The sequence below is a fragment of the Strix uralensis genome, chromosome Z (assembly GCF_047716275.1).
Source record: "Strix uralensis isolate ZFMK-TIS-50842 chromosome Z, bStrUra1, whole genome shotgun sequence".
NCBI classification, from domain to species: domain Eukaryota; kingdom Metazoa; phylum Chordata; class Aves; order Strigiformes; family Strigidae; genus Strix; species Strix uralensis.
The window spans coordinates 1,127,062-1,147,838 of NC_134012.1; the positions used below are offsets into that span (position 1 = coordinate 1,127,062).

General features: G+C 38.9%; 1 protein-coding gene across 10 annotated transcripts in view; it reads left to right on the forward strand.

Moving 5' to 3' along the window:
- Positions 1-20,777, forward strand: part of SKIC3 (SKI3 subunit of superkiller complex) — a 46,182-nt gene that overhangs the window by 9,771 nt on the left and 15,634 nt on the right. For all 10 annotated transcript variants that reach the window (XM_074855259.1, XM_074855261.1, XM_074855257.1 and 7 more), the window contains 22 exons: positions 388-528; positions 2,202-2,303; positions 5,154-5,287; positions 5,940-6,026; positions 6,116-6,219; positions 6,332-6,458; positions 7,631-7,810; positions 8,613-8,737; positions 9,185-9,438; positions 9,701-9,803; positions 10,605-10,781; positions 11,701-11,845; positions 12,012-12,090; positions 12,209-12,270; positions 12,394-12,450; positions 13,522-13,590; positions 13,980-14,054; positions 14,702-14,843; positions 16,005-16,098; positions 16,657-16,734; positions 18,034-18,158; positions 19,017-19,140. In XM_074855259.1, coding sequence (XP_074711360.1) covers positions 388-528; positions 2,202-2,303; positions 5,154-5,287; positions 5,940-6,026; positions 6,116-6,219; positions 6,332-6,458; positions 7,631-7,810; positions 8,613-8,737; positions 9,185-9,438; positions 9,701-9,803; positions 10,605-10,781; positions 11,701-11,845; positions 12,012-12,090; positions 12,209-12,270; positions 12,394-12,450; positions 13,522-13,590; positions 13,980-14,054; positions 14,702-14,843; positions 16,005-16,098; positions 16,657-16,734; positions 18,034-18,158; positions 19,017-19,140 — 2,584 coding nt within the window. The remainder of the gene's footprint in view (positions 1-387; positions 529-2,201; positions 2,304-5,153; positions 5,288-5,939; positions 6,027-6,115; positions 6,220-6,331; positions 6,459-7,630; positions 7,811-8,612; positions 8,738-9,184; positions 9,439-9,700; positions 9,804-10,604; positions 10,782-11,700; positions 11,846-12,011; positions 12,091-12,208; positions 12,271-12,393; positions 12,451-13,521; positions 13,591-13,979; positions 14,055-14,701; positions 14,844-16,004; positions 16,099-16,656; positions 16,735-18,033; positions 18,159-19,016; positions 19,141-20,777) is intronic.

The following is a 20,777-nucleotide window of genomic DNA, read 5'->3' on the forward strand; positions in this document are numbered from 1 at the left end:
GGAAGGAAATTTTGATGTATTTGGGGCAGATTTTGACATGGGGACATTCAGCTGGGTTCACATGAAAAGCATATGAAGGAACTAGTTTTTATTAATAAAGGAAGTATGCCTGTAGTAATTTAACACAACTGGTTAAAAATTCAGGTTTCAGACCTGAATTTTTTCAGTTTATTTTGTTAATTTTGTTTGGTGGTAGTGGGTATTTAGATTATTGCTTGCTTTTTGGGTTTGGTTTTGGGGTTGGAGGGTGATAAGTACATAGTACCTTTGGAAAAAAGTTTAGTTAATAAATTCATTACATTGAGCTCAAAGGTTAAGGGTCATAATTATGGAGATAAAGATTTTAAAATCTGAAACTCTATAAAATATTTATTTTTCTGAAACCAGGTACTTTGTCAGAAGAGGCCCTGCACTGTTTTTCTAGGCTCTTAGAGATGGACGCAAGTAGTGGCCCAGGCATCATTGGTTTTGGTATAAAATGCTTCCAAGAAAAGAAATACAAGGAGGCTGTTAAGAGTCTTACTGAAGGTAAATGTGTAATACGAGGTGTAAGTACTCTATAACTTGAACACCAGCTAGTTTATGCTGGGTATTTCGGGAATCTTACACTTGAACAGTACTTTGCTAGTTCTAAGACCAGCTAGATTTAAAAACTCTCTCTGGGCATGGAAATTTTTTTAAATACAGCTTTAACATCTCTGAAGTTTGTCATTGCTGTTATAGTCAGCTCTGTAGTGTTTTAGAGTGATCAACTTTAAACTTTTCTTTTAAATCTGACTGTTACTGGGGAGATACCTAGACAAGGCAGTAAATACCACAATAGCAATTGATGAAGGAATATGAAATTTATAAAATAAAATATAATGCAGCTCCTCTAATCTAGTCACTACATTTCTATACCTGAACAAAGATGACTTCCCTTTAGTTACATCACTTTAAGACCTCTTTAACCCTCATGTTGGGTGAACGTTTGTATTGGGTATCCAAAGAGAAATATTGGAGGACTCTTCTTTTTTACAGTAGCCAGATTTGTTGAAGAGTTGGTTTACTAATCTGTAATTACCTTGCTTGTATTGAAATAGCAAAGCACTTTGTAAGCGGTTTGTAAGTATACTAGTGGGAAAATAGGACTCTTCACTCTCATGGTGCTGGCCATGGAAGATTCAAAACAACCTGTTGACAAAGGTGGGTAAATAAGCATTTGGGATCTAAGTGATCAGGAGTCAGTCAGGCTATGCTGAAATATGCTGCATCCTTTCACCTGGGTTTAGAATAAGATTGCTTCTGAAACAGGATTTTGGAATATTGTACAGTATTCTACAGTCGCTTACACACAGTGAAATAACATGTCTTGCCTAAAATCTGAAATAAAAATTTCAGGTGCCTAAGAGGAAAAAGCCTTCCACAAAAAGCAAATGTTCTGACTTAAATGCCACTGGGTGTTTTGACAAAACATACAACCAGTTTTTGACAAAAGATACATCTCCCAAATGAGTTAGTTTATTTATTTTTACTTTTATGTGTAATACTCTGCTCATGAAGAGGAGAATGAGAAGGGCAAGGTTCTTGCTATGATGTGTAAATGTATAAAGCTTGGAAATAATTTCTTTTCCAGTTTGCATTTTAGGCACTGAAACTTCAAGGCATTATTTAGTAGTTATATATATATATATATCTCAGAAGACTCAAATTCAGTTTTGTTACTGAATCTTGAATTAAGGCAGGTTTATCAGGAAGTTTTGGTGGAACACTCTTGCCATAATTTTTTGCTGTCTTGAAGTTCCATAGACCTTTTCTGGTTTCTAAGAAGAACTTCATAAAGCCGTCTACAGGCTGCTGATGTTAATGTCTGATCAAAGTGAAGAACCTTTTTCTTTTTGAAACAAAAGTGCACCTTAAGCTAGCGTTGTATATTTCCTCGCTTTTCGCCCCCTTTTTTTCCCTATATATCTAATGTGATATGCAAAATGAAGCCCAAGAAGCTTACATGCTTCTTAGTCTTTGCCATACGGCATGGAGACCTGTATGTTTAAAACAGTTTAAAGTAAGACTCGAAGAAAAAATTAACTGTAGATCTTATTATCGGATTGATAATATGTTTTTCGTGGCATTATATGGCAATACCACATCCGCCAGCTACAGTTTTTTTGCAGCCCTAAGCAATGCTTTTCAGTGCCTTTTTTAAACTCCTTTTTTATTAGGTTTGAAGAAGACTAGCCAGTGTCCAGCAGCATGGCATTATTTGGCAGAGGCACAGAGGAAAATTCACAGATACAGGGATGCTGTCCTGTCCTGCAATCAAGGTAACTGCCCACTAATTGAAAGAGCAACTGCAAGGTTACACCACTTTATGTAGTCCAGCCAGTGTGGCCTTTGCATGGTAGGTCTGAGTTAGCAGCAGTCGTAGTCCTTTGCTTTTTGCAGTCTTAAGTCTTGTGTGGTTCTCTTGGTTTATGACAGCTGAAAAGCACCTTGTGCTGCTTAGTTTCAGGAAAAGAGAACCAGAAAGCTGTCTGATGGTTAATATTTAGAAGATTTGCATGTTCTGATGTGCTTCTTCAGCTGGTAGTTGACCAACCTCCACCAAACAGCAGATAATTGCCTGAAACCATGGGGGTAGGTGTCACAAATTTTTAGTCTGGTAGACTTCATATTTACAAGGTTTTAATCAAGTTAATGTAAAATGCATAAATGTTGCATATTATGACTGCATGTTAAGAAACCTTACTATGAGTGTAACTCTTCATCCGTGTTAGCTGGGAATGAGGGCAGTTTTATGACCTAGTGATGCGTATCTAATCCGAATAGAGCCATTATCTGATGGTGATAAATGAAGGGGCAGCCAAAGTGGACTTTTCTGACAGGGTCAAAGGCAATGAAAAAGTTTTCAAGAGATGAAAGTATGCAGACATGGCTAAACAGTCATGGGAAACTATTAAAAGCAGGGGGAAGTACTTGGCAGTGAGGGAGATTGAGAAGGCAAATTTGAGTGGAGGAAATGTGAAAACAGACCAATGCAGGTAAAAAGAAATTTATTGCAGAAAGAATGAAAATAAGATGATTCTCTTCCCATCTCTGTTAAGTGTGGAAGAGCTCACCATGACTTCTACACCATGACGCTTCTTTTCAAGGGGATTCATCAAACAACTTCTGTGTGATTATGGCTTTAATAGAAGTGGCTATAAAATTAAACAAGAAAAAATAGCATTAAGGAACTAAGAGAGACCGATCTAGGAATTGACTGAGGAACATAAAGATGAAATTGCTGAAGTACTAAGTGGTTTTTGTAACTGTTTGTTTAAACAGTCTTGGTACCCAAATGCTTGAAGGTAGATAGCATGACCCTAACCTTTAAAAAGGGTTCTAGGAAAGATCAGGGAAACCTCTGGCAAGGCTGGTATGTTTAGTGGTTAAATTGGTTAAAACTGAAAGAACAGAGTTAGGGAATTCATGTAGAAAAGTTATTCTGGGGGATAGACAGCACGGCTTTTGTGAAGATTTATTTTTTGAAACTCCTTGAAAGAGTTTACAAGCACATGGATAAGGGAAATGTGATACGGTCTACTCTGATTTCCAAGTGGTAATTTATAAGATCCCTTACAACTGTTAAGGAAACTAAGCAGCCTTGGGTTAAGAAGTAGAGTTGTAGCATCAAGTGGTTTTTGTCAGTTTTAAATAAGTTAAAAGCTAGAGCACAGTGTAGTAATAATGTCTATTTTCAGGCTGGAAGGAGGTGTCCTTGACATTTCCACGGGTACCTGCATTGTTCATCCGCTTCTTAGTCCTTTGTGAGTGCTGAGTAATAAGGTTATAAAGTTTGCTGCTATTCAGAGCAGACTGAAAAACTAAAGGGAGATTACCGGAATGGATTACTAGGTGTTAAAATAACGGAAAAAATTCCAGTCTTCAATGCAAAATCATGCAGTTCTGGGAAGAAGTGTTCTCACAAAGCTATCCTACAGTCATCTTGAAGTAGAGAGCAGAAAGGTCCTCATTTTGTATGAAAAAATAGGACTGTTTCTTTCCTCTGCTGTGCTTTACCAGGCAAGTCAAATTTTAGGAATTACAGGGCAGGGAATGGTTAGTGAACAGAGCACCAACATGCAGTTGCCTAAAGAACATTACCAGCATGGTGAAATCTGTGTGCAGTTTTGTACCCATCCATCCCTTCTCAAAAAGAAAATAATAGCAGAAGTTAATAAACTAGTAATAAGGATGATAAATGTGTGGAAAATGCAGCATATGAAAACAAATAAATATCCTGTTAAGTCCTTTCCCAGCCCGTAGCAGAGATGATTTTTGAAATCTGTGAAGTTGCAAGTGATGTAGAAGGTAAAGAAAAGTGTTTTGTTTTCCTGTGCAAGGTCTAGTTAGTACCAAATGAAACTAAAAGCTGTCAGGCTCTGAAAAAACAAATTAGGTTTTGTTTCTCAGTGCAAGGTGTGAGTTAAGCTGTTGTGCCTTGCCAGAAGATGCTGTTGATGCACAAAATTTCCTTGAGTGCAAAGAATGTGTGGGAAGTGGGAGAGAATTCTGGGGAAGCATTGCTTTGTGCTTGGCCCGTCTTACTGGCTGTATCAAGTGAGACAAAAGTTCATCATAGGTGAAAATATATATAGTTAATTGAGTTATTCAGAAAGTTCTTGCCTTTGGAGAACGCTGAGGCTCAGCAGAGATGCCCTCATTCTCTGAGGTGAGATTGTACTGTGTACTGGAGAAGTAATCAATACTGCGTAGAAGGGTACAGAGTTACCTTTCCACAGGCACAGAGTTAAATCCCTGGTTTCAGTAATATTTTTTCCTTTAAACACTGAAGTGTCAAACAACTTGTTTATTGAAAGGTCATTGTTTCTTCAGAACACAGATTGGAAAAATGTAGCATTCCATTTATAAGGCCAGCATCTAGAAAGCAATCTGTCTCTCACGTGTCTGAGAGGACCCTTCTGAAATTGATTTATCTTTGAAACTTGAACGTTTTACAGAACAGTTTCTTCAGCATGGGGGAGAGCAGTCATAAAACTTGTTCTGCTAAGTGGTGCTCTGTTAAACTGAAAAATTGTAATTAACAAGATTTAAAAAATACTGGGAATGGTGGTGCTCTTTGTAGGTCCTTTTTCTGTTTTTACTTGATGAAATTTGTAACTTGTCAACAGCTCTTGAGGCTCTTGGAATACCTGAGGGTCCTAGTCTTCGGTGGAAGAACCTTATCCTTCAGTTGAAAGCAGAGGCTTTGATTAATATTGCTGATGCTGATGCTGCAGAAGCAGCCATTAAAGCACTTGAGCAGGTATTTTCATTGACTAAAATGTGGGGTTTTTTAAATTTTAAAAAGTGCTCTCATCTTTCTGTACTAAAAACTCAAGCTGTATTTCTCCCCGTGCTTCCTTTGTATGTTCTCTGTGGTTTAGACAACTCATACCAACTATGGTGTAATCCAAACACTCCTTCCTTCTCTGTTGTTTTAGGCTTTGCTCCAGCTTTTTTTCACTCACAATTCTAATTTTGGAAGCTGTCACTTTTGACCTTGTCTGGTCTTGCTCAGTGCTGCCAGGTTCTTGCTAGTTCTATGGCTGTTGTTCGTTTTAATTTGAATTGTTATAATCCTACTCCCCATGTCCTTCATTCACTTGTCATTAGTCATGAACAAGGGCATATTACTTTTAAGATCGAATGGTTAAGGTTGAAGCAGAAGTTGCTTCCCCTCTTTTTTTGTCTCACAGTTTCATTCTTCACTGTTTAGACTTCTGTACCTTTGTCCTTGTTCTCTGCAATCTTCTACCTGTTCTCCATCAAAATTACTCTGTCTAAGGCTTCCCAAGGGTATTCTATCTAAATGTTTTGTTTTCTTTATCTTCATGCTGTCTCCCTGCTTTTGACACCTTTGATTTCTTCATCTGGGGAGAGAATAACTTGGTTGTGTCTATTACTTTGTTTTCTAGATTGTGGATGCAAGCAGCGATCCAGTGGTTTTAGCTATCAGAGGTCAGGCTTATCTAATCAAAGGTTTAATGGATCAAGCCTCAGAGGTTAGTGCTGTATTGTCATTCCTGTAAACTAAGGAGAATTCTTGGTTTCATAGAGGAAATGCCTAGGGAAGAATGACATCCTTTTGCAGATTTCACAGGAGCTTCTGTTGTCCCATCCTGATCTGGCTCAGTCCCATGCTCTAGAGGGTTTCATCCATTATTTCCAAAAGAACTATGAACAGGCAGAAAGAAGGTAGATTTATTTTTTTCTTTCCTTTAACAGGGAAATGTTGGGGGAGAATAGAATATAGTGGTTTGCAGCTTTTGAGAATTTGTCTGATCTGACCTCTGTTCCTTTTGTTTAGTTTTCTGAATGCTATTGAAAGAAGGGCTGAAACTGCAGAGTATCATCAGTACCTGGGGCTCACATACTGGTTCATGAGTGATGAGACAAAAAAAGACAAAGGAAAAGCAGTCGCTCAGTTCTTGAAGGTAAAGGCTGGTTTAACTGTTCATGTAGAATTAGTGTTTTTCTATATCAGAAACAAATATGGAAAATACACTGACTGGAATGACAGACTTGAATATTCTGCTCTGCTTGTTACCATTCACAAGCCTCCATAGCCTGTAAACCAACTTCAGCTGTGAAAAAAAGACATTGCAGGGAGCTGTGCAGTTACCTGGAATCTCCCTGCTTTTGTTTTCCACTTTTCACCTAATTCTCGAGGCCTTTCATTTAGCCAGACAGAGTGGTGGCCTCTAGATGAGCTGCCTAGATCTGTGAAGGCATTTTGAAATGGGGAGGGCAAAATTCAGATTGAGGGGGGGAAAAAAAGGCGAGGAAGGAAAAAAATTGAGAATGGAGTTAGAGTTTCAATGTCTGTCCAAGGAAGTAAGTCTGCAAAACCCTACAATTTATATACTCTTCCTGATCTTTGGGTTTTTGGGGGCTGTGGCTTTTTCTCTGAACATAGGTAAGAATGTGAATCCAAAAGATTTAGTCAGACATCTTGACTGGGAACCTGGAAGTATGTAAAATAAGACTCCAGACATTGTAAACTCACCATATAACTTCATGATAGGTGTTGGCAGCTCAAATCATCGCCCGCTGTTTGCACTACAGATACAGCAGAGTATACTGGAGAATGTGGTTGGCGTGAACAATACTTTTGGTTCTAAACCATTCTATGTGAGCGCTTTTTTTTAATTATTATTGTCAAAGCTGTTTTCTGCTGCTTAAGGGCTGTGGGTTTCTTAAGTATAAATAAATCTGCCAATTGTTTCTAAAAAGGACCTTAAACTTTAGAAAAGAATGGAGTTAATTGTGATGTAATGTGGTAAGAGTATGAGCATAATGGTTGAAATCGAGTAAAACGTGAAAATGATGGGATGTAGTAAAGGACTGTTTTCTCCTAACAAGTTAGCTGTGCTAGTACTTCATGTGCAAAATGCTTTGTGCCATGACGTTTGTAGCAGATTCTGCAAATATTTAAAGCTCAAGTAATCTCTGCAATCTTAAAATAAAGTTTGACTACTCAGATGTATCACAGAAGGAGCTTAAATAAGTTGGTAAGCAGAGACTGAAGAAGTAGTTACCACTGGACCTGTCCTTTAGTATAATCCTTCAAAATGCTGTCTTACATTGTGTTCATATTTCCTTATAGGCTGCAAAATTGGACAGCTACTTGGGAAGTGTCTTTCGTTATTTAGGTAACTACTACCGAGACATTGCTGGAGACAAAAGTAGAGCTTGTGGTTGCTATAAAAAGGCTTTTGAACTGGATGGAACTGATGAAGAATCTGGAACAGCAGCTGTAGACTTAAGCGTGGAACTTGGAGACACGGTATTGTACATTCAGGGCTTTGGATTACTGCTGTTTTGTGTTTTTGTTAATCCTGCTCTTTAAGGAATCACTTCAGGTGATTCTCTCTGTGGTTGAGAATAACATCTGAAAACAGATGTTCTGTCATTGCTGAGGAGTTTTCATATTTTCAATTTTATGCTCTAATTCCACATTAAATCTCTGGGGAGAAGGGAAGGTGTACCAAGCATAACATTGTAGCCATCCCGTGTGTGATTTAGATGAAGGATTTTTTCAGTAGGGAGCATGTTAGAAAGTTAGTTTTCTTTTCATATTTCACTTGCGTCACTTCTTTTCTCCATCCTCCACCTTGCTCCTTTCAGGAAAAGTATACAGTTTTAAGATATTTTAAAAATATTTATTATATAGCATTTAGTAAGAAGTTCTTAGCCTATGCTGTTACAGAGCAAATGTAGCCCATGCTTTGACAGACTCCACTGAAACATCTGGAAAGTCAGTCTTAAGTATCTGACTTGCTGCAAATACTCTTATCCTTCTCTAGTTTTAAAAAAAATAGTCTCTGCAAAACTGCAGGAAGCTACTGTCTATTTGCAAAGACAGGTGCGTAAGAAATAATCACATCTTTAGATGTGATAATTTCCTCCTCTAGTCTGCCACTCAGCCTGCCAGCTTTAAAAAGCCCCTGTAACATTTCTTCATTACAGTAATTAACAGATTAGACACTTTAATGGTTTGCTGGATTAGGAGTATTTGTTTTTAACAAGAACTTTGTTCTTTGCACATACATCTGTTTACTAACCTGGCATTTTTGGTGTGTTGTCAGGACACTGCTCTGTCAATCCTGAATGAGGTAACTGAAAAAGCGAGTGTTGGTACAGCAAAATGGGCCTGGCTTCACCGTGGACTTTACTACCTGAGAACTGGTCAGCCGTCGCAAGCAGTGGCTGAGTAAGAGAGCTCGTGGTTGGTTTAAGCCGTTTTCTATAAACCCCAATAATACAGTCTTTTATCTTAGCGAGTTTTGAAAATAAGTTTGCTGATGATAGAATGGCTTGTACTAAACAATGGGAAATGGGTCTGAGCAAGCTGTGCCTCTCTTCGGTTCCAGAATTAGCACAATGTAGTCTTTTTTCAGCATAGCAGTGTTCTGTACTAACAAGCCTGGTGACAGGCTTGTCATAGACAAGCACGGTATAGCACTGAATAATGAGCCAAGATGAGGTACAATGTCTCAACTTGTATAATGTGCTCTGAAGATGAAAACACTACTATGCTGTCTTTAAAAGTTCCTCATCACTGTGTGTTTGTGTCCTGAGGATATATAATGCGAGGAAATAATTTATGTTAACTTGTATCACTTGTTGTTTAAATAAATTTACATCTTGATACCTACAGTTTGCAGGCGGCTCTCAGGGCTGATCCAAAGGATTCCAACTGCTGGGAGTCTCTAGGGGAGGCTTACTTGAGCAGAGGTAGCTACTCAACAGCTCTGAAATCCTTCAGGAAAGCGAGCGAGCTGAACCCAGAGCTCGTGTACAGCATTTACAAAGCTGCAGCAGTTGAGCAGATTCTAGGCAAATACGACAATGCTATAGCTACCTACCAACAAATCTTGAAGAAGGCAGAAGATTATGTGCCTGCACTGAAAGGTAATATGTCTGAATTTGAAAGCATTAATTAACCCTTTCTCCCTCTACATACTGCAGTTCGCACTTGATAGGATAGGTTAAAAGCAAAGTCTCTGCCGTAAGCACTGTGGGTCTTTGGATTTTGGCATAACTTGCTCAGGGTATAAATCTTTGTAACAAGCAGAACACTGAGCAGGCTTCCACCCTCCCACCCCACCTCCTTTCTCAAGCATATCCTAAAAGGATGTCTTTTCACGGAGGGTATTTTCTCTTTTATTTTCAGGACTTGGTGAGTGCCATCTCATGCTGGCAAGATCAGCCCTTGATAACTATCTCGATAGGAAGGCTGTGGATTACATAGAGCAGGCTCTTGAATTTTTTGCAAGGTAAGTACTAAATTTTTGCTTATTTAATTTCCACTGGGATTGTGAGTTGACAGGTAGAAGAATAAGAGTTAAGGGTTTGAGGATTTTCAGTTAAACTAAATCAAATGGACTATGCTTCTAATTAGGAGTATGAATGTACTTACTCAAAGTAGTTTAAATAATACATGCTGGCTGCTTAAATGAATGCTAGTTAGAGTTTTGTTTTTTCTGTTTAAACATACAGAGTCATTTGCTTATAACACAAGTGTGAAATGACACACAGTTCTCTCTGGCAGTCCTCCTGTATATGTGGGGCTGGCAGGAGGAGATTTCTACAAAAAATGGTGGCTGAGAGGAAATTGCTCCTTCCTTCCCTCAATCTTTTTGTTTTGCGTTTCATACAAAATTCTTTAGTGTCCTAAATTAAACCTTGGGGTAGCTGCTGTTACGGGAGAAGGTCCATCAGGTTTCTGCAGATGAGTCATGACTTGTAATATAACATGATGGGGCTCTGAAGTGCGAGAGTGGGTGTAGTCAGCTGACATTTTGATAGATAATGGCTAATTTTCAGAACTGACTCTTAGTCCCAGTACAGTTGGGATACATTGGCATTTTGTAGTTTCTCTTTTTTTAGTTCTTTTGACCTTTTAGACCTATAGATTGCATAGGAAGAAAACTGAATCAGAAAAAGAAGTCAAACAGCTCATTGATTAATTACGTTTGAGCTTCTGCCACTCCTTGAAGTGGTGAACTTTCTTTCAGAAAAGGATATTGAAGTGTCTGAATGGGTGTTGTGCAGGTTTTCTATATCATTAATTACAGGGCAACAAAGCACCGTCCTGATGTATCTTGCCTCTGGAAACTGTTGGGAGATACCTGTACCAGCGTGCATGTTATTTCACCAACCAAAGTGAATGTTCAAGTTCTAGGATTTCTTATGGGTAAAAATGCAGGCAAACAGATGCTGAAGAAAAGTGAGATGCTCAGACTGGGAGAAAGGTAATAATTTTTTATTATCAAGAGCTTCTGTGCAGCTTGAGACTCTAGTCTTAAGTATTCTAGACTGTTTGATTTCTAGAAAATTTAAGACATGCTGATCTGTCAACACCTGCATATTGAGCAAAGATTAACGAGGTGATAAGTAGAGTCTCGTGCTTCTTCCAAATGACACTGCTCATTTCAGGAGACATTTTGTGTATTGCAACAGTGACTGCCAACACTTCTTCTAGCACCTGCTCTTCTCCCTGTGTCTGTCCCCAGAGCACGGCAACATCCCGCCTGTCATCCAACAAATTGTGCCTCTTTAAACCAAGTGGTTGCTAACTAATCCTTCCAGGACTGCTGAAGTCCAGGATAATACTTTAAGCTTTCTGTCTGTACTTCTTTCTTATAAAAATGTCATTAATTCTTGCCCTAGGTATGGGGACTAGAGTACGTTGGAAGAGGGAATTCCTTGTTTCTAGCCCTGGAAGCTCATGATGGCAGAAAACACTTGTAGTATTTCTGTAGCCTCTTCTGTGACTCCCTCTGAGCTCTGTGCAGTTGGGTGTGTAAGGCAGGAAATGCAGCTGCTTAGTAAATCTCAACTGTGTTATGTGACATCAAATGCTTCCTGGGGGAAGCCTGATTAACTGTAAAAATGACTGATGTTTGGTTTAAGTGAAAGCTTTGATTTAACGCACATCTGTGGCTTCACAAGTGGTGGGCACTACAGACTGCCTTTCGACCAGGATAGATTCTGCAAAGATAACTTAATGAAAATTGGTTAGTTGTTGTTTGCTTTCTGTTCTTTGGGGTTTTTTGTATTTATGCATGTTTGCTTGGTTTAGGTTTTTAAGCACTCTTTTGAATGTTTTTTTCTGCTTTCTGCTCTTCATCGAGGCTCAGAATAATGCTTCTGTGATTCATGTTTCTGTAGGTGTTACGGCACAGCTTTAAAATTGATGCCTTTGCCTAGCATATGGTGTGATCTTGGAATAAATTATTATCGACAAGCAGAACACCTCACAGCAGCGGGCACTGACGTGAATGAGACCAATGAACTGCTAGCAAAGTCTTTACAGGTATTGCCTGGTTTTCCTGTTACATTCTTTAAAATTTAAATTGGTGTTGGTTCTTGTCTGCATGCTCTCTGTCCTAAATAAAGACTGCATGTCTGAATAAGTAAGTGCATAAGGTCTTAATTTTTGCTTTTCTAGTGATTATAATCCACACTTGATTTTCTTCCAGTGTCTCAAAAAAGCCGTGAGGCTTGACAGCAAAAATCATCTTTATTGGAATGCACTTGGTGTGGTTGCTTCCTGTAGTGGTAAGTCTTCAGCGAAAGCCCTAGCTCCATAATATCCTAAATTAGAAGGCAACTTGACTAATGGTGTTTATGAAATTCAATTAGATCTAGCTCTCCTTTTTTCTCTTTCCCCCACCAGCTATTGGGAATTATGCTCTTGCTCAACATTCGTTCATCAAATCTGTTCAAGCTGAGCAAATCGTAAGTGCTGTAGGCAGCTGCCATCTGTTTCAAGTGGGCATTTAAAACTTTTTTCCCCTGATCCAGTGTTATTTTTGAATATAGTAATAGTACATTGGTTTTAACTTTATTTGTTCTGTCTAGAACGTTGTTGCCTGGACCAACTTGGGGGTTTTGTATCTGGCAACTGGAAACATTGAGGTAACTCTCTTTCCCATCCTCAAATGTAGTTTCCTTTTTTTTTTTTTTTTTTTTTTTTTAAAGGGAGTGTATAGGGGCAGGAGTGTGCATAAAACACTGAAAAATGTCCCTCTCAGATTCAAGAAATTTACTTCCTTTGAGTGAAATAAAATTGGCACCTGTACCTTACTTGAGGCACACAAATTAATTAAGTATTTGTTCTGGAGGGGATAAGTGAACTTTTTCTGAATTTGTGAGGTTGCTTTCCAACCGGCTGGATGGAATGAAAAGTATTTGGAAGGACTGAGAAGTAGTTAATCAAACTAATGCACACTGGGTTTGACCAAGAACTCTTTTAACTGTAAGTCACAAACTAAACTTTGAGTTTGCGTTTCCCATAGCTACTTTCTACTCGTTTACTGTAATTCTGTGTAACCTTCAGTTTCTCTGGAGAAGAATTAGAGTACATCTTAAGCAAAGTCCAGAGTTCTCATGCAGCTAAAACTACATCCTATCCTATTTCTGGTCAGAATTATAGAAATTTTGTTTTAAATGGAAATGTGATGGTCAGAATTATTTTTAATAAAAATAACTTGCTACTGCTTAGTGCTAGGACTACTAACACTAGGACTTGTTCACCTTATGCTGTGTTGAGGGAGGGACTTCGAGCACAAGCAGTCTATAGGGAAAAGATGGTAATCAGTTTTACCATGCTGAAAATGTGTTTGTTTAACTGTTTGCATGAAGGAAAAGGAAATTTCCAAAACTGGATCCTTCAGGAGTAGAATTTTAAAATAATAATTCTTCTAAGAGGTAATCTAGCTGCTGAACTGTTTTAAGAAGGAAATATATTTGTAAAGGAGGGGAACTTAGGTCTTGTAAAGTGTTGGGCTTTTTTAAATAAGACTGAACTGGTTTATTTCTCTGGGCAATGCATTCTTCTCTGTGTCACAGTAGATATTTTTAGTAGTGACCTAGTTTTGGCCATGAAATCTCTTCCAATACTACTGCATGTCAATACCTGTTTATACTCAAAAGTGTTCTGTTACCACGCCAGACAGTACAACAGTGCTGTTATCTTTGGTTCTACAGCCAGCTCATGAAGCCTTCAAGATAGCCCAGTCTCTGGAGCCTTCTTACCTACTGTGTTGGATTGGGCAGGTAAGATGACGAAAAATCATAATACTGTGCACCAAAACCAGTTGTTAGTCCAAGAGAGGACTTGGACTCCATCCTAATAATTGTCACTTAAGCATGTTCCTGAAAATTAAATGTTATAAGTTATGCTAACACACACAACATCTTTGTCCTGAAGAATGTAAAGTGGCAGCAGAAGACCTTAAGTTTCAAGTACAAGCAGAAACTGCTTGTGCTCCCTTTAATTGTGTTCATTTTATTCTTAAAACTGATGTTTCTTGGAGAGTTATGAGGAAAAGAAAGTGTCTTCATGTTAAACACCTAAGATGTGCGTGAAGTAACATGAGCTGAGTTTCTTGTCTGTGTCAAAATTTTTAAAGTTCTTGACCACAGCAATTCTTGCTTCTCTGCAGGCACTTATTGCGGAGACAGTAGGCAGCTATGATACTATGGATCTCTTCAGGCACACAACTGAACTCAGTATGCATGTAAGTATAACGGTTTTATTGCCCTGAAGTTTCCGTGTATCTAAGATGTCTGCTTAGGTGATGTAATTTCTAAGAAAAATAGAAACGTCTTGAATGATGAAACAGTTATGGTCACGTTCCAGATGAGATTGTCTGACTTCCATGTTGTTCCTGGCCTGTGCTGGCACTGAATAACAGGCAGCTATTTTATTAAATATGTTAGTCCCAATGGTCCAAGGAATAATTAGTCCCAATGGTCCAAGGAATTGGTTCCGTAAGTCATGGAAAAACATTCTTGAGTTCCACAGAATTGGACAGAGATCAAAGGCATAAATTATAACTATTCCAGGAGAGAGCCAGGATATTGCCGGTACCCTGACTTCTAAGAAAGTGGAGGGCTTTACATTCTCTTACAGCTTTTTTTGTCTGTCATCTCTTCAGTGGTGCAGCAAGTGATATGTTAATGTAAGGATTCTCTTTGCCCAAAGGACAAGTTAAAACTATTTGGAGTCATTCAGTTTGGTGTTTTCTCCCCAACACTGATGCAGTTTTTTAGCTAAGACTCTGCCTTAAAACACTGAATTGTTATTAAAATCTTTGATTAATTCACTGTTGCTTTGAGCAGGTTTAATGACTCCTATTTTGGGGTTTTTTGTTTGTTTCTTGAGAATGAGGGAGCAAAAGGCTATGCCCACTGGGTGTGTTCAACGCTGCAGGATAAAAGCAACAGAAACACTGAACTATATCTGTACAACATTGTTCAGATGAATGCTATTCCAGCAGCCCAGGTGGTCTTGAGCAAATACACAGGTAGGTAATCTAAATACCTCACTAACCTGGCAAGCCTAGCAGCTGCATTCAGAATGAACAGATTCATCTGCACTCATTCTGGCAAAGAGTGATCTGGCTGGGTTGGGGAGAGGATTTTGAACTGTGAAGTATCTAAAACAGGGTCAGTGGGCCACTGATTTTTGTTACCATACAAAGGTGAAGTAGATGTGAGTTCTGTCTGCCTGCTCATTCCAGCAGATTTTGTTTCAAAGACTGATGAAAATAAGGACCAGACCTTGTCATGCTTGTCACAGGGTGTTTGCTGTCGGGCTTCCTCTTAGCGTGTCTGTATGCATGGGTGCTGATAAACGCTTGCTCCTCTGGCCCTGTGCCCTGCTGCTGGGCAGAAACCTGCTCCTGGGTGCTGCCTGACTCCATAACCTCCAGCGTATGAGTGTGTTAACCTTCAGTAGGAGACAGACCATGTTCTTGGGCATGGTTCCAAGCCAGCATGGCCACCCTGTTGGGGTAGAGTCTAGCCTGGAAGGTAGATAGAGCAAATGTGGATTTTCTTTAATCGTCATTTATTACTGTAAATAAATCATTTGAGTAATCTGCTGCTGATTTTTGAGAGCTACAAAATAAGGTGCAAGCACTTAAAATGAGATAAATGTGAGACTGTATTTCTTTATCAGTGCAGTCCTTGTTCTTAAATGGACTGCAGGAGAGGCCTAGATGATCCTTCCTAGTTTGGGAAAAAAGGTTAGGAGTCTGAGATGAGGTGACAGCTGACAAATCTGTGCCTTAGCTACTAATAAGCATTTCAGAGTTGTCATATTAAAAACAAACCCTAGGATTCTACTAGCATTTTACTAGAGCTGAATAGTTTCTCATTTCATTACAAAAAAAACCCCCAAACCACTGTGTGCTGAAAAAATTAAAATATATTGAATATGTTAATGCTGTGTTGTAAGATTTTTAACCATTTTTGAGCTAACCTGATGTCATGTTGTGTTGTATCTCCTCTATATTTGCCTGCAGCTTCTTCAGATTATTCCAGTGAGCAATTGACAGAAGTGCTTGGCAAAGTGTTTTGTATATATGCATACACTGTAGCGTCAGTGAGGCAGTGTTTTTGTAGTGCTTTCTCACAGCTCTTTCTGATCATGTTCTCCTGTATTGTCAATTCTGATTTTCTAGAAAGAAATCCAGATGATGCGTCTGCTTTCACAATGCTTGGTTATTTGAATGAGTATCTGCATCTAAAAAGGCAGGCAGCAGATGCCTATGAGAGGTAAACTATCAACCCTTGGAAAATTCACTGGTAGAAGCTTGACCTCTTTTTCCCATGCAGCAGCTAGAAAACTCTTTTCCTTTAGTAAACCTCACTTTGTCAGTTCAACAGTACATTTCAACTAAGTGTATTGTAAGGGGAGGTGTGGGGATGTTCTTGTATCAAATTTGGAAATGCAGAACACAGAACTAGAGAAGTAAAGGCATTCCAAAGCTTGCCTGGACTTTTAGCTAATCCACTGTGTGGGATTTAAGTGAAATTTTGAGGGTTGATAAGCCTGGTTTTAGTTTTGGTTTCTACCCCATTCTAATTAATGGAGGTGGTTGGGCTTTGGTTTTGGTTTTTTCTCCTCTGTTCAAATAGTAGAGGAAGTGGCAAAGGAAACCTGTTTGAACATGTTTCCTGATGCATTAAAACTGTAAAATAGGCTCTGTTTGTGCTTAATTAGCATAGAAAAGCTTCTGCATAAAATATTTGTCCATTCTGCTCTGAGAACTGTTGTCAAAACATGCATGTTATATTCAGACGGTAATTATTCTTAATTGCGGTTATTTTCAGGGCTGCTTCATTGCTGAAAAACTCTGAGGATACTGAGAAATACAATACAGCAATGCAAAACTATGGCAGGTCACTGTGGTAAGTGTTCGTCGACGTTTTCCCAGCCCCTGATTTCAGCTGTGGATTTAGTGAATGCAGCGGCGCAAAACATGGTTGAGGCTGAAAGGTGGAAGGTCGTTGCTAAAAATAATCTATTAAACATCATTCTTAACTGTAGACAAGTTTGACAGAACTTGGTATGTGCTCCAGAAATGAGTAGTATATTTTAAAAAAACAAGTAATCAAATTGCAAGGAGTTGCTATATGTCTTCACAGTTTATAACATGTCAGTGATTCCCTTATCCTTGGCTTGATACTTAAGTGCCTTAACATAGTCTACACAATGTGGCTGTTTTATGGTCTCCGGAATAAATCAGGTTTTTTACGATCTCCACACTTGTAGTAGGCTTAGTCTGAGTAAAACAGCTGCTTCAAGGTTTATCTGGTCTCTTCTACCTCTCTTTGAACTTGTATTGACTTGTACAACCTGAAGCCTGTGAAGTTGGGTTGTTGTGTATGTGTCTGTGATCTTTCTGATGACCCTCTCCTCTACAGTCCTACTCACAATTGTAAGTTCCCTTCACAGTTCCCTTCTGCTCCTGAGGGAATGCAGGACACAGTTCTTAACAGCCGAAGACTTTCAAACTTCTGTTTGATATGAGATAGCTCAAGCTCTGCTCGTTAGATGTTTGTCAGCTCTCTAGAGAAACTTGGTATATTCTTAAGTTTCTGTACATGACACTGGAACTTCTAGGCCGTGATAATGTGATAATTCATTCTTTAATGCCAGGGAAGATTTTAGAATCAACGCTACAGTTTCTGGTAGTCTCACATCCAAGCTGTATGCGTGGTGATTCCTGTGTGCAACTTACACAAGAGCAAAGCTCCAGTAACTAATAACTAGTTTTAATAAACACAGTCCTGTATAATTTCTTCCACAGCAGTCTTGTTAACAGTGCTGCACCTCTGTCTGTACGTGCATTTGCCTGTCTGTGTGCTTGCATACGTGGATTTGCTTTTTTCATGCTTCTCCTTTGCCATCTTCTTCCACTCCGTTGTGTTGACCATGAAGTGACATCCTTACATAGAGCTGTCATGCAGATGGAGAGGACTTTTTTGTATCAATTATTCTTCATGCAACAGATAGTGGGATGGAGTAACTGCTGTAACAGAAGGAGGGTGGGGAATATTGCACATCCTTGTCCTAATCTTGCTCTTTCCAGGTGTCCACTTACAACTGCCATGGAAAAGAGGATACTGGTCTGCAAGCATAGCTTGTCTGAATCATAGCAGCTCTTGGTACATCCTTCTCACCAGTGACTGATTTTGTTTTCACAGTGCCCTTGGTCAGTGTGATAAGGCCATCGAGGTTTACACATCCATACCCCTAACTGAGTTTGATGGCATTGTGGGGATAGCGTTAGCCTACTTCAAGAAAGGACTCCTACAAGAAAGTATCAAAGGTAAGCGTCTGATGAATGCCAAGCCTTGTGAGACGCTTCTCTTGAGATGAATCTTACCGAAATCTGTTTGTCTGGCCAACATAGCTGTAGTTCAGTTTATTTTACTCTTTCAGTCCTAATGCATAAGTACAAATTCCCCAACTATTTTAATTATTAGGCTGTTCAGCAGGGTGCTAGAACTCTTGAAGTGTACAGAGAGAAGCTACATTTCTTCAAGTCTTTCATTCTTGTCCATTAAGCTGTTGTGCTGTTATCTTCCCTTCTTCGCAAATGCAATGACTTTCCTGGAAAAATCAGTTCTGGGTAGGAGATTAATGTCTTATTCAAACCGCTTTAGCTTTAGTGCTAGAAGTAAGTGCTGTATTGTCATGTTCTGTGCTGCTAGGATGTGAGACTTCACAAAAAGGTACACTGAATTGTCAGTGTAGAAGTGTAAGCACTCGCAAAGGAGCAGCCAGCTCAGCATTTTAAATAACTTTTAGTTTTTAATTGGGATGATGTGTGCCCATCTGAAGTACTATTTCATAAATAAACTCTCACCAGGGAGCATTTAAACTGTTCTGTCAGGCTTTTTCTGGATATCCCAACACTGCTTTGCAGTTCTGTTTTCACTTCCTACATATTAAACAACTCCCAGGCTCTGAACAGCCCTGTGAATCTGGCATTTCCCAACATACAGTTACTTCCAAAGTCTTAGTCAACTTTTGTCTTCTGCTTATGATTTGAGGTGTGAAAATATAGTGAACCCGAAACCAAAGTGCCCCTCTGTGTGTGTTCTAATACGGCGTCTTTCTAGAGGCTTTATAAACATGTATTTTTTTTTCTCCTACTTAATTCCATGTCTTGAATTTTTACCAGCATATGAAAAAGCCTTGCCTGTTGCTGAGTCTGAACAAGATAAAGCACATATCCTTACTGCCTTGGCAATAATAGAGTATAAACAGAACAAACTCGATGCTGCAAAGGCGCTGCTGTTTAAATGGTGAGTGGAGGAAATAATTATCAGTGTGTGATGTTTTAATACTGCTGAATCCTCAGATTTATTTTTTGGGGGGATCTCAGGTGGATATTTTCTTTTTGTGTTGCAGAGTAGAAACAGGAGGGGATGCGGAGTTCTTTTAAGCTTATTGATGTGATATATCTGTTTTGTTTTATGGCCTGTGCCATCTTCCATAATCTTAAAGCAGTGTGGAACAGAAGGGTTAGTGAGCTGGGCAGGCTGGATGTCTGATATCCTTGAATGGTAGTTTTAATATGTTTGTCTTTTAAGATAATATTAGTCTGTAGCTGTCCTCAGCACTAAGCAGTATTTTTGTTCTTTAGGTGTAAGAAATCTAGATGCCTAACAAAAACAATTTCAGTTTAAATAGTCAGAAATCTCCAGAACAATTGTGTTCCAAGCTTCATAGACAAGGGCAATCTTGTAGCTTCCCCATGAAAAGAAACAGGTCTGTATCAGTTGTTCTCTTAAGTCATGAATGTCTTATCTTTTTTTCAGAGCTGTGGAGGCTAAAAGCCTGTGCATCATTGTTAGTGTCCTGGTAGCTACGGATTACGAGCTAACATCTCAGCTCTCAGGATCAACTCTCTGTCAGTAGAGAACTCCAGTAGTGGCTGTACAGTCTCTGTCTGGCCAGCAGAGTCCTGAAGTTACTGAAATAGTGAAGGTCCATGACCTAGTACACTCTAAATCCTGAGTAACTGATGACTAACTAGATAGGAACCTGCTATTTCCCACATCCTATTAATCCCTGAAGAATTCTCTTTTTGTCGTAAACATCAACAGTGAGAGTTTTCTAGATGACTATTTGTTTCTGTTCAAAGAAAAAAGAGAGTGAGTGATTTAGGAAAGTAATGCTACAGTGAATATGTCTAGATCTGAATTGGAAGCACAGTGCTGCAAAGGTACACAGTGGATTTTAGTAATAAAAACAAACCCAGTGCATTCTAGTCCAACAGACAGATGTCTTGATTGGCTGGAATCCATGCTAGATGGCTTAAAGGGCCTGAGCAGGACCTTGGACAAGCAGTTGCCTTTCTTTGTTTCTCATGGTCAGCTTGCGACAGAGAATTTTTAGCTATGAGTATGTCTTTATAGTTTATATGGTAGAATCCCACTTCCTGCTTGTCGAAGGGCAGCACCTTTGGACCAGGTAACATAGTGCTGGCTGTGCAAGTTTATATTTAACAGCTCTTAGCAATTTTTCTTGCTAGGGACTGAAAACAAAACATAGAATCAAAAGTTTACATTCTTGTCTTTTGTTTGAAGGCAAAAGTAATCATTAGAAGCTTGATTAGGAGCCTGTAGTCACCTGATAAGTGAAAGTAAGCAGCACTTCATTCTGTAGTTATGTTCAGGACATTACAGTGAAGTAACTCCAAATTACTGTTGCCGTGCACTGTTTTGTTATTTGTCTCCATTCAGTCCGTATTGCAATTTATTGAATTACCTTTATTGTAAGAACACCTTCAACTAGCACATCAGTTAAGGTCTTTGATTTTTGTTTGGTTGTACTGAGCTCACTGTTTGTTTTCAGCAGAGTTAAAGATCAGGGCATTAACTTGAATTAAGAGTTCTCCACCTATACTAGAAAAATTTGCTGAAAAATAAAAGTTAAC